Below are 18,370 nucleotides of genomic sequence, written 5' to 3' on the forward strand. Positions count from 1 at the left end.
CGAACACGATGGGGAGGCGCTTCCTCTCTGGTCATCAGTCCTTTCAACCAGCGGCGAGTGCTTTGCAGCTGGGCAGAATTAAGCTCCGGGCTGTGTGTATGTGTGTGTGTGTGTGTGTGTGGTGTTGACTGCTTTTCCATAGCTCAACAATAATAATGAGACCCCCCCCCCACGCACACACACACTCCACCCCCCCAAATATCAGTGCCACCATTCAGCGCCCTGATTGTGTTTATGAAATTGTGCATACGTCTCTCAGAGCTGGAGCGGAGCACGGGGAAGCCATTTTCAGAATATTAGCAAATTGTTTTCTGTTATTGTGAAGATTGACAAGAGGATGTCTTGTCTGAAAAAACACACACACACACACACACACACACACACACACACACACACACACACACACACACACACACACACACACACACACACGCACACGGTTCAGGCTTTTTTGAACACTACTTCCTCAACTTGAGAGCCAGAACCAGTGACCTTTGACCTTGCAGGTCACTGTGCTAGACCTGAACGCATTAACACGGTTGCCTCGCATTGAAAGAGCGTTCTGCGAGGAGCGAGCCCGTTCTCCCGCGTCAGCAGAAATTTGACCTTGGAAGAGAAAACACGTTTGGCTGTCGACCGCGCGTCTCCCTCTGTCTCTACGCGCCTCTACTGCTCCAGCGGTGAATTCACAGCTCTCCACATGCTCAGAGTCACTTTAATTCTAAGCTAAAGACTCTGAAGACCCATGATGTTATAACGATGCTGTCGCTGCATCTGTTTCCTACATCTGCTAGAAAACAACCACTGGATACGCATTAATAATGATCCTCAACACTAACGCAGTCCAGCCTGCTGCTCACTAGTCGGCTCTGAGGCAACTATTGATTGTGAATCAGAACCAGCAATGGTGAGCGACAACCGTCCGGCTGTATCTGCTGTGATCAGGAGCCCAAGACATCTGTATGAGGCCAATGCTTCATCATTTAACAAACAAAGCCCGTTTGTTCCTTATCGCCGCGCGCCGGAAAACAACCCGGGCACCGGGTCCACACACGAAGCGGCCCGCGCTGTTGGCTGCAGACTATTTGCCATTCCCAGAAGGTCATTTGGTTAATGCACATCTGAGTTTTCATGGACTCTTAACTAGTTTTTAATCAGCAATTATTAGTGAATTGGAAGGCTGTGCAGGCGCGCGGCGCGGCGCCGGCGGGAGAGTGCCCATCAATGTCACGTCAATTTCCATGCCAAAGGCTACATTAGGCCTGGAGTCTGGGAGGAAGCAGCCACCTGAGTGCCTCATCTCCCCATCCACAGCAGTCTTCCCATCAACTATTGACTCTATTACACAGCTCTGTCAAAAAAATTTTCCGCTTCAAAAGAGGAGCAACCATTACATGGCTGTGCAGGGAGATAATTTAGTGATGCACATAAAATTAAGTGCATATCCATTGAACATTGCTCATTATTGCACTTGAATTCCTACAATGCCAGGCTTGTGCGCGGGTCCAGGATCCCTTCCAACCTTTCAATCCATTCCCATTTTCAAGGTATAAACACAGCTTGATTATTTAGGCTGATGTATTATATAAATAGCTGCCTTTTTCATCTATATCTAACCTACCTGGAATTGGCAATTAAACATGCCAGCGTCTCAGACTGGCTCTTAATTACTGTTAATAAATGCTGAGGGGCTCGGAGGTGTCCTTGCAGGAGGGGTGGGGGGTGAGGGGGGTCTCCTGCAGCACCACGTTTCAGCATGAATATGCATGGGAATCAGGTATTCTGCAGGTCTCTCTCCTTGTGCTTTCTATGCTGACACACACACACACACACACACACACACACACACACACACACACACACACACGGAGGTGGCAGCAGACCACTTCTTGAACTCTCCTCATCTCCTGCACACCTCCGCAGTGGCCGCAGCGGGCTGTTGCCGCGCCGCAGCCTCACACTGGCATTTGTGCGCGCGCGGGGGCTTGTGTTGTGTTTGCCAGGAGCTGTCACATTCTGCCTGTTAGCACCGGCCCATGGGAAATTTACACAGAGCCGCCGGTATGAGGTGAGGCCATGGAATGAGGCGCTGACATGCAGCCCTGTGCGCACGCGCCGCATGTTGTATGTGCTTGTGTGTCTGCGCGTCCACTGCCACTCAAAAGTTCCTGCACGGCCCCGAGTTGGAGCTTTTGGGCCAAACATCAAGTCTTATAAATGTAACGTATCGTCCAAGAGTCCAGAAATCTAAAAAATGTAAGAAAGGAAACATGTATGACCTTTACCTGCCACTTTAATTAGAGACTGCAGCACAAAATGAACCATGAAGACCAATTTTTGTCATCATTCTCTTAATACGGCTGATACATTTTCACCGTGTTATATTGCTCTTAATATTTTAACCTTAAAGCTAACTTTTCCTCTCAGATTCTTTTTTTTTTGCACATTAATAACAGCTTCCTTTTCTCTGTTGTGCGCTGACATTTAGCTCCCATAATGACTGCTGATTGTCTTGCAGGGTTCCACCAAAGACCCGAATCGTCTTATTTAAGGGCCGCTGTGTCTCCAGCTCTCTGATCATAATGGCACTTTTAATTAGCGTTTAATTAAAGGCAGGTGGACTGGAAAGGTCAGCCAGTTAGGCCTGGAAGTTAAAAACACAGGAAGCACAAGGATCAACTGTTTGATGAATTCACTGGCTGGTTATTATCCCACTCTGCCTTCACAAAAATATGAAAAAGGGGTTTAAATATTCATTTCCTATTAGTAAGCATCTGTGTAATAGTTAGTGCACCCTCTGAGTCTCCTCACTGCTCAAAATAAAAGCAGCTTATAGAAAAGTTAAACAACAGCCCAGACTCAACACTGTTTTATCTCTGCGTTCAGAAAATGCAACGAGGAATGAAGTGTGAGCCGCCGAGAAACGTACCTGGCACTCGTATCGATCCCAGTCAGAATTACAGATCGCCTCGTCTGAATGAGCGATGAAGCCGTCGGACGGCAGGCGTCCAAAACGTGGACGCCTGCATTTCAATGTGCAACTAACATCCTGTTTAACAAGCCGTCCGTCCACGGGAAGCCCGTGGTAAGGGTCCATTGAACCGGAGTTATATTTAATATTAGACACAGCTCATGAACATCACACTGGAGTCACTATATGTGATACAGTGCTGCCTGTTACCTGTTTGAGTCAGACACCACTTATCCTCACATCCTCACTCCGCTTCTGGCTCAACATCCAAATTTCAAGATATTTTTTTCCCGCTGTGTGTCACGAGATTCTGAATCATCAACTAGAACAAATCCCATTGTGACGAACACATCAAAGCTAATCGTTAATATTTGGTCTGCTCCGTTCAGACGCTGATCCTGTTCTAATATTGATGCTCTCGCAGGGACAAACTAAGGGCCGGGGCTGCTTCTCCTCCAGGAGAGCGCTGCCCGGCTGCAGTCGAGCTCCGGCAGAGACCACTGAGGGGCAGCAGAACGACACGGCAGCCTCTCTCCCCCGAGTGCACCTCAGTGCTCAGACTCTCTTAATCCTGCTGACTTAAGAGTGACCTCGAAAGATGCCGGCGCTGACACGCTGAGTGTGTGGTGGAGTCAAAAGTGGAAGGAAAAAAAAAACAAAAAACGTTTGCGTTAAACAGGAAAACACATTAATAGTCCTGCCCTGCGCTGTCAGGAGACCAGTTATGGGATGTCAGCAGATGCTAAACAATATGGAGAGCGAGCGTCTTTCCGATGCCATGGTTCACTACATAATTACATGTGATATTGAAAACGCTGAGATAAACGTCGTCGGACGCAATCGGATGAAAAGCTTCCGCAAAAGGACAATACAAGAGTAAAAACAAGTAATATAACAATTCAGTATATTTTATTTATTTTCCAGACAGACACATCAATTTCTGGACCACAGTAGAGGATGGAAACCTTTCACAGACATTTTTTTGTCAATATTATTATTTGAAAATACAAATATAAAATTAGACTTTCCACATTTGATATGTGAGAGACCCCCATCCATTATTATTATTATTATCATCATCATCATTATTATTAGTAGTAGTATATTTTACAACAGGGCTTGAGCAAGCCATATGATAACCTGAAAGATGCTTTCAGATGTCAGTCAAGTCTGTCTGTCTCTCGCCATAAAAAGTCGGTGAACATAAAAAAAAGCGGGGCAAGTGTTAGGAATGGGCCGGCGGTGGCGGAAGCGAGGGTTCCGCTCGGCCTGCGGGGGCACGGCGGAGCCCCCCGCTGCTGCCCGCGGGCTCCCGGACCCCCCGCTGGGCCGCATCGCGCCAGGGGCCGACGCTGGTGCCGGTGAACACAGGACTATGACGACTACAAGTCTGGGTGGAGCTGCGTGAGGGTTATTCTGTATACAGCTGAGGTCTCCAGTCTAATTTTGTTCAAACTGAGTGAAAATTGCAAGTATATATTCATCTATACACATATATATTGCAATCGCGTGTATATATTTACTAATGATGGGTGTGATGGCGAAATGGTTTGGGCTGAAGGGGAAGTTCACCCTAAAACGCGACAGTACAGTTCAACCTGTGCCATTTCTGTCACCTTGAAGACTTCTGGGTCGTGAACATGAACCGAGGTCCGTTCTGACCCGAAACGAGAGAGAGCCCCACCCACGCGCTAGCGTCGGTGAGACTCAGTCTGTGGTCACTGCGACAGTATCCAGTATCTCTCAGAGATAAGGGCACGTTGTCTGGTGTCAAACCATTAGCACCACTGGGAATAAGCCTCATTCGGGTGGAAATGCTGGAGAACATTCGACGAGCCTTCGAATTCGGTCGGATTCGTTGGAAATGGAGCGGCAGAACAGTCTTTGTCTGCAGCTCTGACAGTTCAGACTCCAACAGATTCCAGTCCAGGATGACAGAAATCTCACAGGTGTGGTTTTAGGGTGGCATGTTCCCACTGTTTGGCCATTGCCTAGCACTTGCCTCAAGATTCAAGTTTAAATGGATACGGTAGTACACTACAAATGTCAACACCATCCAGGTTGACTTTTTTTCTTTTTTCATTTTTTTTTCTTAAAACCAAGACCCCCTCCCTCGTCCCCGAATGGATAATCTACTCTACTAAGATGTGTAACATTCATCAGCTGTAAACTGCTGTCAGGTTGAGATAAAATGAAATTACAGCAACAGAGCCATGCTACCTTAAAGTCCAAGCTACAGGATCAAAAAACAATAAAGGAGCCAATGTTTTAGATTGTGCGAGGGGAAATGAGCCGCTTCAAACGGGGTCAATTACATCCTAAGAAAACAGCAGGTGCTGCAACAGTGACGGAGACTCCAAACGCTTGTCGCAGTGATATTTGTTTTTCAGATTAAACGTTTATTTAAGGTGGTTTGATATATGATTTAATAATTAATAAATATGCACGGAACCTATTTGAGGGACACATTATCGCTCAGCGAGTTCAGAGTTAGTAGTTGTTGTTATTCTGTACTTCAATACCTTTGACACTAAAATATGGAAATGAATAATGTTATGAATAATAAAAACCCTTTATTTGTATTTGCGTTGTTATCGTAATTGCTATGCCCAGTTTTACATGATGCAATTGATTCATTTAGATCGAAATTGCACATCCTGCGTTTAATCTGCATGTAAAACGGAGGCGGGTTATTATCTAGAATAATAACCAAGTCTTAAAACCTCATGAAAGGAATATTATTACATTAAACATAACTAATGTCTAGAGCGTGAGCACCTATTGACCTGACTCCCGCAACCGTATTTGTAAAACTTTGTGCATTCAAACGTATGTTTTACTGGAGTCGTATGTGCTCCGATTTAGCTCGGCCATGAATCACAGCTTTGGGAAGCTGGTCCGGCACCAGGACGTGAACATTTATTATTCAGCCTTGGTGCAAACCCCATACTCTCACACCTGCTCCTTCTTAGCCAGATGTTTCCTGCTCAACGGTTTTCGTGGTAGGAAAGCTTGTGTCCCTTGTTTTTAAAAAAAAAAAAGACCAAATAACAAAAGGTTTGCATATCTAGCGTTAGCATTTAAGGTAGTATGGCACACCCCTTTTAAAACATTCAAGGGTGGGGATCCAAATAATGCCATGTGTACAATTCCATCTTACAGCAACTGTTTCTCTGTTGTTCATCCATGAGAGCTTTGGTTAGCTGAAACCATGTGAGAGTGGCAAAGACCAAAAAAGAAAAACATACAGGGAATAAATTACAATGAACCTCTACCAAAATAATTGTCTGCAAATATCTGAATAACATGATTATTTAGAGAAAGGTCTATCTTGACTGGTCCTAAATCCACTATTCACTACAAGTAGTATATTAATGAGTTCTATATAACATCTACGTTGTAATTACAGGAGATAGAAAAAGAGCGCGAGGGGGATAAATATGAGAGAAAGGAGAGGTAGAGCAAGGGAGAACAACAAAGAGCACTACACTGGTATCAAAGACAGCACTCGTTTTACAAGTTAACTGTGATTTCTTTACACACTAATGAAATACATGAATGATTAACAAAAGATAGTAGGATCTTTGAGGATGGGGAATGGAAAGAGAGAAAGCAATGGATGCACAGTACATTTTAATAGTATATTACAATTATTAATATATAAACCACAAAGTATCAATAAAACTCTGATTAAACTTGAAATCAGCAAAGAAGCATCTTTCTTTTTTTATAGTTTTGTATTTTGTATTTTCTTTTACATTTGAACATTACAAGGGTTTTTTTTCTCTTTACTCATTAAATTATTACTTAATCACACCTCCATATCACTGACTTTAGAAGTATCCAGCATATTTCTTTACCTGGTTGTTTTGAAAAACAAACAAAAAAAAAGCAAAAAAAAAAAAGAAAAAGGCAGGAAGTGGGCAAAAATGACAAAACCAACATCTGCAGCAGGCAAAGATTTTCCAGAAGACACACCATTCATTCCAGCAATGACAGTGAATAACTGGACTGCACTCTGGAGAATATTCATAATATTATTAAACGTTTGTCATAAGTAAAATCATTAAGCACACACACCGTGTAAAACCTGGTGCTGCGACAGACTGCGAATAATTCAGTGTCATCTTTTGACCCTGTATAAATATCTTTGATGATATAAAGAAATCCAAGTGTACACCGCAACATTATCTGTTACTACTTCCCAAGCTGGTAACTCACCTCAAAACGCTGAGGTGTTCGTCTAGCTGAGAATACATTAACCCCCAAATCCTTCATACTATCCCAAAGCACAGGGCCGTTTTTAAAAAGCCAACATATACATGTGCAAATAGGAAAAAATGGCCTGTACTTTACTACTCACAGTGCAATGATTACTCGCATTATTACCTTTCAGTGTTTTCATTTATTTTGCCACTAGAATAAATTAAACCTGCCCATGATTCCACAATAGAACTCACAAAGGCTGAGGTATGGTATCAAAATGTTTACTTTCCTAATTCATTCAAAAAGAGCTGATTCAGAGAACGAGCGTCACATAAAGGCTCGAGCACCGAGCCCAGATATCGTGTTCCCAAAAAGAACAAGCAGGATGAAACAAACAATAACACACATCTAATACGTTTCCTCGCAAGAGTATAAAAGTGTCAGGATGCACAGAGCACTGGAAAATGCCTGGTTCAAGTTCTGATCTTCACGTCTAAGTACAGTGTGCTTTGGATTCAATCGTCTTTTTTTTTCTAGGTCTCTAGGTTTGAAATGATACTGATATCTCAACAGTTAGACAAAAAAAAAAAAAAAAACAATCGGGCTCCTTTTTTATTCGTAACGTCTTAAAACTGTGTTGAGCCGACGCGTTTGTAAATTTGCTGGTATGACACTTGTAAAATTCTTCAGCTTCAGTATGTACAGAGCAGAGTGTGTTGTGTTCTGTGTCTCTCTCCGGGGTCGTTTTACCGTCTTCCAGCAGAAAAAGTAGAATAATAACGGTTTACAGCTTTTTCTTCTATTCACACGCTATAACATGTTCTTTTGACACACCATCACAAAAATATGCTATTCTCTCACTGAGTTGGTTATATGCAGTGACTGGAATAATATGTATAGCTACATTTCTTTTCTCAAGTTTGAATTCACAATGTAGTTATATGAAATTTGTTATAGTATATATATAGATTTCTAAACAACAAAAACAACACTTATAAAAAAGGACCATAAAAATATTGGAGTCCTCTTTGTATTGCCCAAAAATAGGTAATTATGGTTAACAATGGGACATCACAAGAAATTAAACAGCTACTAAGATTTATTACTTAGATACCTTCTTTAAAATTTGCTTAAAATTGATTTTTTTTCCTCCGAGTCTTTCTCTGAGCTTCTTTTTTTGCGGAAAGACCGAATAGAACATCCCATCGTTTTCTCCTGGACACTCTCCGGTACGAAGATGAAGACGTGACTTGCGTCTTAGCTGTGAGTACCCCCCCCCCCATCCCCCCATCCCCCCATCCCCTGCACTTCAAACAAAATCCACTTACACAAATATACTAGAAGATTAAAAGAAAAATGACACAAAAATAGAAACTAAAAGGATCCTCTAAAAACTAATCCAAACCAAGGCTAACAGAGGAAGGAAACAGGTGAATGAAATCGACGTGACACATCATACCAAACCAGGTTGTAAAGTTATAGGAGGTTTGGGTTATAGTACAGCAGTTGTTATTTTTCTGAGATGACTAACGTTTTCTTTTCTTCTTCATGTGGTTCCAACTTTCGTGCTTTTTGTCTGGGTGACGCCGTAGTGCTTGACGTTGGATTAGCATCACCTGCACACAAAGCCAATTAGAAACTTCGTCCTGTCTTTCCTGGGCCACCAGACATACTCTGCTGGGCGACAGGGGGGAGAAGGGAACAAACGACAACAGCGTTAGAAGGCAGTCATGTCACGGAGCCCGTCTTCACCGCGACTACTGTACTTTGCGCGACTCTCGGGACATTTACCAGCAGAATCGCACTAATAGGAGCAAAATAAAAGACTGTGACGCTGTGGCTGTGGGCAGAGGATGGACGACGCGGCCTGTATGTTTAAAGCCCTCAGTGACCACTGTACATTAATAATAAGTCCAACACACATCAAACACATGAAGAGCTGGAAGCAGGCGGCGTGTCAGGGCTGTGACAGTGGGTCTGCTGCACATGTGATGGGAAGGACAATGCTAGTGATGAAGACGTGGCGCAGAAGCAACAGAAAGACGACTAAACTGAAGCCGCGTGGGAAACCCGGAATTACTCAAAGCCCTGAACTGATTTGTTTGGGCTGTTTAGAAGACGTCTCATCTGGTTTTGCACAAGAACAGCTTAGGTCAAACATTATACACTGTAGCTTGGAGACATTTCCAGGTGTTAATGAGAATAAAACACAGACAAAGTGCAGAGCTGGTGGTAGAGTACGTGTGTGTGACTGTCGCATTTATTACTTCAGACAAGTGGGCAAAGATTTAAAGTCTTAAGACGAACAGTGGTCGTTCCTCCGGGAATCGCACGGACCACGCGGCACCAGAGGCCGGGTCCGTGACATAAAGCTGCTATCACACTCACACTTTTACTACCAGCTCTTTCATTGTGAGGGAGGTGAGTAAACAACGAATGGTGGGACAAACACATATCAGAGAGAGAGAGAAGAGCACAGTAAATAAAATGCAATACCTCTGATGAGATGGCAACCGGCCACCTGTTCAATGGTATCCATTTGTAAAAGCTGTCGCAATCAACGGACCCTAAAAGTGTACAGTTAGTGCGTTTGTCAGTAGGCATATCAAGGACAGAAAAGCGAGTATCACATCAACTTATATCAGCCTGCATGTAATCGTCTTGATTCAGTTTGATCATGTGGAGGAGCAGCCATCAGACGCAAGATTAAAACCAGGGCGAGGAGCCACTTTCTCCTCCGGACTCCTTCTAAAGGAGCAGCAGGTCCGGTTCCTGAACGCTTTCAATTTGGAATATGCATCACCAAAAGCAGGACCACAGAGGTTAGACCCGTTTCAGAGGCGGTTTTAATGTTGCGGCTGATCATACAGTATTTCATTCAGGCTCTTTTTATAGATTCCTACAATGAAGAAAGAAAGAAAAAGCTGCAATACACAAAGTGTTAAAGTGGCTCTGTGCTAGGAGACTTTCTGTGACAATACAGAGCTCATCTGGATAATGACACGACGGAGATAATAATAATGATAAGGTGCAGAATTCCCCATTCATGCTAACATACACAACTGATTTGATCTGGAGGCATGCGGAGCAGAGGATCATGAGCACTACTTATGGAGATCAGAGCTCTGTTATCAGGACCCGGTGAGTTTGCTGCTGACAGGTGTGCAAAAATCTTTGGATTTAACACAATAGCGAAAAGAGAAGCACTTCCAACAATGATTATCTGTCTTTATCTCCTCAATCAGCTAATTGCTGTGTAATTGTCTTGCATAAAAAAAACAGTTAAGTTCATTACTGCTTCTTCACAGTGGCTGTTTTGATATTGGCTAAACCGCCGGAGCGTGAACGCAAAAGGGACAAATCAGTGGATCTGAAGTCATCCATGAGGTTCTGACACATGATGATCTTAACGCGCGTTCACTTCAGCAGCGCTCGCAATAAAGGAATGAATTATAAAGCACATTTTAGTTCTGAATCATTTACTATTTTAATGTTCTGAATAGAGAGATCATCTTGCCGAGAGCAGGGAGTCAAAGGGCTGCTGCATCACCTCTCGCTTTGATTCACTGGGTGATTCTGAAGCGGAGGTTTAGCAGCCGAGTAGAAGCACCGCGAAAGCGCAATTCACACGTGTGAGATACAATATATGCACTGATCTGCGAGGCTTTTTAAGCTGTTTTAGCCAAACATTTCCACGTATAGTCTGCACATTCCGCAGCTCAGCACTAAACCGCGGTTATGAACTGTTCAAACAAATGGAAACAAATGGCCTCATTTCCATCTGTAAACTATCTGCTGGTAAATCTGCTCTGAAAACGAGCCAGCCTGGTCGCTAACAACAAATATTTAGCTTCCTACACGGAGACCAGCAGCTTATGGCAGATGGCCAGCGGACCTAAAACGATTAATAGGAGACGATTTGCTTAGGAAGCAAAAAAGCCAACAGAAAATTCTGTTAAACTCTAGTTTTGTTTGGATTTCATCAATCGACGACATAAGCTCAAGTTAAAATGAGCTATTTTGATTTATAATAAGCTCTTTGCCTCCAGTGACACACTGTGGTTGCCGTATAATCTTACATTCACTTCATCCCAGCTAAACCGTTTCTACTGATTCAGTGCCGCTGATTCCATGTACTGCGCAAATTAATTAACCCTGTGCACTATTTCTTGCATAGCGACGTAATGTGTTATTCCGACGCACGACGCGAGCTACACATTCACACGCGCTGCAACTGTGGCCCAACAAAAAAAGGTAATCATGCCCCCAAAAACAACAAATAACTCTAAAAACACCTCAAACACCTCAATTTAATCCTCCTTGTGTTTTCCGGTCTCCGCTGTAGGAAATTAAAGATAATGATGTGGACTATGAAGTTTTGAGGAAGAGTCTTCACCCTGCAGTCTTGCGGCGCTTTGCTTTGCCGTACTAATGGGCTTGTTGTTATTCCGCCTCAGTTAAGCCATGCATTAATTAGCTTCTTTCAGAAAGCAGGTGTTATTTTCATTACCTATACCGTGTCACTCAGTTCAGCCATGTAAAACAGCTCAAACATGCACCAGCAAGTGTGCCGCTGCGTGCGGGAGCGCGGCCCGGCTGCACCCTGCGAGGGGCCATAAAACCCACACGGCACCATTTTGGGCTAATCACCCGGCGAGGTCCGAGGAGGACGAAGAAAACGCCGCGTTACGACAATTCGGGCCTCGTGACAAACACGTTTGAGCCGCTGACGGGGCCCCGTTGGATCGCGGCTGGATTGGCTGAGGCCTCGCTGAGCTCACGTACAGGAAGCGCCGCGCGCGTTGCCTGAAACGCAGGGTTGAGGGTATTTTTGTCTTCGTTGTGATTACAGTGTGCGGAACAGGAGGTATTATTAACAGGTTTCCACTCATCCGCAAAACGCGGGCGCTGTCAGACGGACAACACGTATTTCTTACTGTCGCCTCCACCAGCACTTACGGGCTTGCGCTTACGAGTAGATATGACAACTGGCAAATAACTGATCAGCAGCAGGGAGAGTGCAGCAGCACCTGGACAAGGACACAGAGAGAGAGACTAAACCTGCTCGGAAGCATTGTCCTAGTGACGGCGCAAACCCAGGCTCTGGGACAGATGGGTTTCTAAAAATAAGAGGAATTTCTTCTGGGAAGGTGACACGGGGTCTGAAGTGAGGTGATTTGTGCAACAGCTAAGGGGAATAAACATTTGCATTTGACACAGATAACATTCAGAGCTCAGACAGGGTTTACCCTGATGTACAAAGTGCTTATGAGACCTCTGAACTCAGTGACAGCGCATGCCTCACTGCAGAGCAACACACTGAATTCTTAGAGTGAACCGTTTCTCTGCATTGGGGAAACATGTTAGCGGGCAGGTGGCGGTTAGTTCAGTGTCCCGTAATTAGAAAGCCCTACTCTTTGGAATCGCGATCACGGGCGGCGCTGCATGCGCATCAGCGCCGAGGCTGCGAGGCAACGAAGCTCAAGGTCACGCGTGACGGGACGCCAGCGTCTGCGAGTACTCACTGTGATGCTGGGGCCGAACCCAGAGCCGGGCTGAGGGCTAGCAGCGCTGATGTAGTTGCCCACGGCTGAGTCCTGGCTGCTCGGTCCGTACAGGTCGGCCACGGGCCCTGGACTGTTAGCACCTGGGAAGCCTCCGGGCCTCGACGGGTTGGCGCCTGCATACAAGCACAGCAGGGAGCGGAGCAGATCAGATAATCAGCACAACTCTCGCTTTCCAGGATTCAAACAAGGGGGGGGGGGGGGGGTTAAGTCGACAGAACACATCACTGGATTCAAGGGTTTGTCTCCAAGGACTTGCTTCAAGGTCACATTGAAGGTTACGGACGCTTAGCGCTCGCAAAAAACGCACAGTCAATTTCTTTTGATTGGCAAAATGCTGCAAGGTGTTTTAGTGATGTATGATTTCAAGCTGAATCCAGTATGATATTCGAAATAGAATCTACATGCTGTGTGCAGTCGGCACAGGAGGAGCATTCAACGGTCAGAGTCATGCACAACACAAAACAAGCACGTCGCTAGGCAGACTTCCACCATGCTAAGAAACTAGTACGGTTGCAGTGTAAATGTGGCCATGCATAATGTGAACGGGCACTAGTGAAACGACGCCGGCTGTTGGATGAGAGGGGTCGCGCGTTCACGCGTCGAGGGCTTCGAACCCAGACGCCGCGGACGCGCCGTTTGATTCACAGGCACCGCGAGGGGGCCGGCTAAAAATATTCCCAGCTGCATCTCTGAGCCTCCCAGTCTGCGGCGTCGAGCAAAAAAAAAAAAGGGGGTTTGTGGGACGGAGAGGATGAAATAAGGAGGAAATATGAAAGCTTGACTTGAGATCATTTGGAGGTCCAAAGTCTGGCGGGATAAAAAAGAAATACTGCTCATGACTTACCACCTTTGCCCTGTGAGAAAGAGCAATATAGACTAATAAAATGTCTTGTGGAAATCCAGATGCTTGCTAAAGGCCAATAACACCGGCGATACAGGACAAAAAAACAGATACAGGGAAAGAAAAATGCGGTGATCTCTTAACAGCAATCTCCTCAGCTATCAGCTTCATATAACCCTATGATTCACCCTTAGCCACAAACGGGGAGGGGGGGGGGGGGGGGGGGGGGGGGGGTCTGCACGGCTGCATTAAAAAGAAAAATGCTCCGACCGCGGAAAAATAAACGTGCATATAAGCACTCGAGAACCTCGCGGTGCCTCAGAGGGGACCTTTGTAGCGCAGAGAGCGGACAATTTGAGGGGGAAGGAGCCGTAAACAATCTGGGCCCCTGTCATCATATTTGATGTGTCACTGCTCCGGCCATCAAAGCGGCATTAGACAAGTGTGGTCCGCTGGAAGCCCGCGGAAAACATCCTTTAGATATCTGTGCATAGCACTTTAGCAAATAGGAGCCATCTCGCTAAACACACAGCCAGTGGAGTTGACACTGCTGTTTAACTAAGGACTTTAAACAGTGAGCAGCTACTGCTCTTATCTCGCCTGCCCAGTCCCCAGTAGGATGTCTTATTATATAATTAAGGTTTTTTTTTTTTTCCCCAGCCCGAATGGAAATCCTCATTTCCTATGACTGGTGATTTTTATTAGTGTTTGGCTCAACCCCCTCACGCTGTGAAACAGCCCTTTTCTGCTAAACGCACCCAGCGCCAAGTGCAACGTGGGTCGGATGAATAATCTATGTGATCCAGAGTCACGCGTATGCATTCAGTTCAATAGGTTTACTGTAAGTTTGACTTTACAAACACTTAAATATCTGTGGTCATTCTCCTGCTCTCAGCCTCCAAATCTGCACAGCACAGTCTACATTTGTGTGATTCAACATGTTTCAGACGCCGGTCTGCTCAAATGCTATAGCATTTAAACCGTAATGAAGCGATAAATGAAATATGGGTAATCCATGACCTCCGGTTCATTATCATCATAAGGCCTCTAATATGCACAGAGATAAATGACATTTCCTGAGAATCAATCAATCATTTTGTTGTATCCACTTAACAGCAAAACATCCGGATGAACAGTATCACTAGCTCCCATTTTCATGTCATTACGCCCAAGGTTGACTGCACATTTAAATTCTGTTCCCTTCAAGCGATGTTGACTCACTCGGGATTTTAACTTGTCCTTTGAACAAACTTGTGCATGAGCAACAACAACAACAAAAAAAACCCCAAACAAAAACAACCAAGCATCAGTGTAAGTCAGAGCCGCTGCTGATGGTGGTCTGACTCCTTTCTGCTGCGCTGTCGGCTGTAATGTACTATAATTCACCAGGCTGCAGCCAACCAGCATTGACAAAGCACTGTGTATATTTGCAGTGATGTAAAGTAATGAGTCATTTTCCCCTGCCATGCAGCTGTGCATCAAATGAAACCCTTCACACCTATTAGGAGGCCTATAGCAAGTGAAGCCTATAGCGACCTACTGTGCGCGCGTGTGTGTGTGTGTGTGTGTGTGTAGTGACACCACACTGAGCCTTAGAAACCCAGCACGTTGCGTCTTGTAGTTTCCTTTGAACAACTGATGCTTTTGTGCCGCGCTGCCGTCCGCACGGAGAGTCTGGAGGAAACATCAACATCTGGCCGGGGCAGGAGGAGAACCCCGCCCTCAAACCATTATCTGTCCGTCAGGGGGGCGGCGCCGCCTCCTTCAGCGGCTACTGCTGCGAGGCGGAGGTGGAGGGAGCGCTGTGACAGGACTCAAGCCCAGAAGCCGCTCGTGAGTGTCACATATATTTCCTGTACTTATCCAGGAGAAGCTCCGGGAACAAATAGCCTTTCAAAATACTGACATAATGACCCGAGTGCTGTGTGCAGGTCAACCCTGTTATCTACTGAGGCTGCCCATTAAACTACACGTCCTTTATTTGCAATTATACATCAAACTCTACTCAGCATCACGCTCCCCTTATATCCAGTATAAATATATGAATACGAAACCTTAATTGTGTTCCATCGGAGAGTGATCACGTACTCATCGTGTTTTTATGCACTACCAGCAGATACTGAAATGTCAATGTGGAGTTTATTTTACCAGTGGAGTCTCATCCCTGGCTTTTGAAAGCTATGATTACATAAGGTGGATGAGAGCTGCAGGAGAAGCGCCGACGCTGAAAATCTGCTTGTTTTGTCGAGTAATGGCTGTATTATGCAGAAATGCTGTCTATTAAGTGTTCGGCGTCGCGCGGCGCTTCCACCGGTTTCACACAGCAGCCACACGAGCCACCGCTCGCGCTCTTAGAATACTTACAGGGCTCAACTTGACAAAAAAAAAAGAAAGAAAAGGGAAAAGACGCTCGCTCTCGCTCTTCTGCTCAGAATTCACTTAAAGCAAAAGCTCTGACAGACAGGTCAGCGTCCGCTCCGATAGCATCAGGTTATTTTGTTCACATGCAAATGAAGGAGTTCATTCTGTGGCTGTATGTGGCGGCCCCTTATGTGCAAGCAGGAGCTGGAACAGAACTTCACCAAAAAACAGAAAATCTACAGGAAAAATTTGAAGAAAAACATGCAAGACTATTTTGTCAGCAAGACATTTTTTAACTTTTTTTTTTCTAAAGGGGGAAGTTTGGTGTCTATTCTTAACAAAAGCATAAGAAAAATGTAAAAACAACAACCAAAAAAAAAAAAAAAGGTTTTAGATCATCTGCATGAAAGAATGTCATGAATCAAACTGAAAAGTCCAAAAAGGTGGATGAGACAGATGCGCATATACAAACCTGGGTTCTTAAATTGATCCGGGCTGTGTAGGTGCTGGAGGGGGGAGTTGCAGGCGGAGGTGGCATGCTCACTGTGCAGCATCTGAGCCGCTTGGGGCCCCAGGGAGCCATAGTCAGCAAAGGAGCAGGGCCCCCCCCTCTGGTCACTTGGCGCAGAGTAAAACCCATAATCGGGGAGGCCTGGGAGATACAGTATAGGGTGGGGAGGGGGAGGGGGACTCCATCATTGGGGAAATCAACGGTTTTCACTGTCAAAAGTCAAACGTCCAGATTGTCGAGCACAGCTTGGTCGGTGCGTCGCACCGGTTTTAGGTTCCTGCTTAAGTGACCCCCCCCTGCCCTCCCTCCCCAGCAGCTCCCGCCATGAGGCCGGGCCCCCTGACATACGCTCTGTGTCTGATGCGTTCAGCTGCAGCGCGTGGGCTAACTTCACAGCGAACCCCAGCATTCATGCCCTCCTCAGTTCGACTCAGATCCACTAAAACACAGTGAGATGCTGGAACACGCAGAGGGGCCACAGCTCTGACACGTGACTGACCAGTGCCCCTCAGATTTTCTTGCGATCATTGAAGAGTGATAAAACTAAAGCATCATTAAAACACAGGTCAATACATTTCTCATTTCAAACCAACAAAGCTTTGTCGAGGTACCTGAAGGAAGCTTTTGTCATTTAAATGAAAAGAAACACAAAGTGCAGCAATCAATAATTCATTTAAAGCTTTTTTTCTACCAACAGCAACAGATGATAAGGTTTTTATGTGGATGAGATACAGAGACATTCATGTTTATTGATGATAGGCATTCTCAAGTGCACTAAGCACTCCAGGCACGTCTCAGATTGGCCCCTTCGAACGGTTCTCCCTTTGACACAGATGGTGGATTATCAACAGTTTAGAAAATGTCATTCAGCAATAAGTCGTGCTGACATTTATTGCTTGTCCTCTTAATCTGAGACAAGCTGCTCATATAAAGAGTGCAATTAAAAGAAACAGCTCCTTTTCGCACCTCTTTGATAACGGAGTTAATCTACTCAGGAGGGACTGAGATTGGTGACACCAGCTTTTCCATGCTGGGTTTCCCCCGCTGTGTTTTTTTTTTTTTTTTTTTTTTTTTTTATTGGGTCCTGGAGCAAATAGTCATTCAACGCCACTTCACCTCTACCCATTCAGAGCGAGACAGTCCACTTCTGCCAAATGGAATGTAAGCGCCAGCCATGTTTCTCTTCGCTGATGCTTTTTAGTACTCTGATCTCACCACTTGTGGGCTGTCTGCCCACTCATCAAATTATAGGCTCCAAATACAGCAGGCTTCCCACGTATGTCACATAATTCCTGACACATTGAACAAAGCTCAAGAAGCAATCATTCCATTTACTTCACTTAGACAAATGTCACTGAAAATTGATTGGCCTTGCTAATGAGGGAAGCCGGATCAATGGAATAATTATAAAGGGGGGGTGTTTGACGATAGCACAAACCATGTCATTGTGAAATCACATGGAAGGTCTTCAAATATCCCACACGTTTAGACAGGTGAGTTTTTTTGGTCTGGAATAAGCTTGTGGTCTGTCACCAGCAGCATATTTGCTTTTGTTATATTACTTAAAGCTGACAATTCCAATACAATCATGTTTATGTAATTACAATTGTACGTTGAATTTATTATCACAACAACTTAGCAGCGGCTGAAACTGGGGAGAGAGCAAATCCACATTTTCTACTGACTTCTTAATATGCAGAGCTGGTTTTCGATGTGATTTGGTGCCATATAAATAAAATCGACTTCCATTTCATCTCAAGTGGTCTTCAGAGACTGTGTGTGCCATCTGTCTATCCGCCAGGCGCAACGCGAACAGGTCGCCAGTCCATCGCGGGCCGGGACCACTTACATTCGCACCTATGGGCGGTTTACGGCCTCCAATTGACCCGGCTTCATGGGTGGTGGAGGACCCG

General features: G+C 45.0%; 1 protein-coding gene across 8 annotated transcripts in view; it reads right to left on the bottom strand.

The window, feature by feature from the left end:
* Positions 1-3,863: 3,863 nt before the first annotated feature.
* The window catches only part of msi2b (musashi RNA-binding protein 2b), a 172,348-nt gene continuing 157,841 nt past the window's right edge, over positions 3,864-18,370 (bottom strand). For 3 of the 8 annotated variants that reach the window (XM_029173022.3, XM_029173021.3, XM_029173018.3), the window contains 4 exons: positions 16,419-16,598; positions 12,703-12,857; positions 9,674-9,744; positions 3,864-8,851 (listed from right to left, as the gene is read on the bottom strand). In XM_029173022.3, coding sequence (XP_029028855.1) covers positions 9,703-9,744; positions 12,703-12,857; positions 16,419-16,598 — 377 coding nt within the window. In that variant the 3' untranslated portion in view covers positions 3,864-8,851; positions 9,674-9,702. Of the gene's footprint in view, positions 8,855-9,673; positions 9,745-12,702; positions 12,858-16,418; positions 16,599-18,370 lie in introns of all 8 variants that reach the window. The other 5 variants (XM_029173023.3, XM_029173025.3, XM_029173024.3 and 2 more) reach the window with 3 other exon arrangements.

The sequence above is a fragment of the Betta splendens genome, chromosome 14 (assembly GCF_900634795.4).
Source record: "Betta splendens chromosome 14, fBetSpl5.4, whole genome shotgun sequence".
NCBI classification, from domain to species: Eukaryota; Metazoa; Chordata; class Actinopteri; order Anabantiformes; family Osphronemidae; genus Betta; species Betta splendens.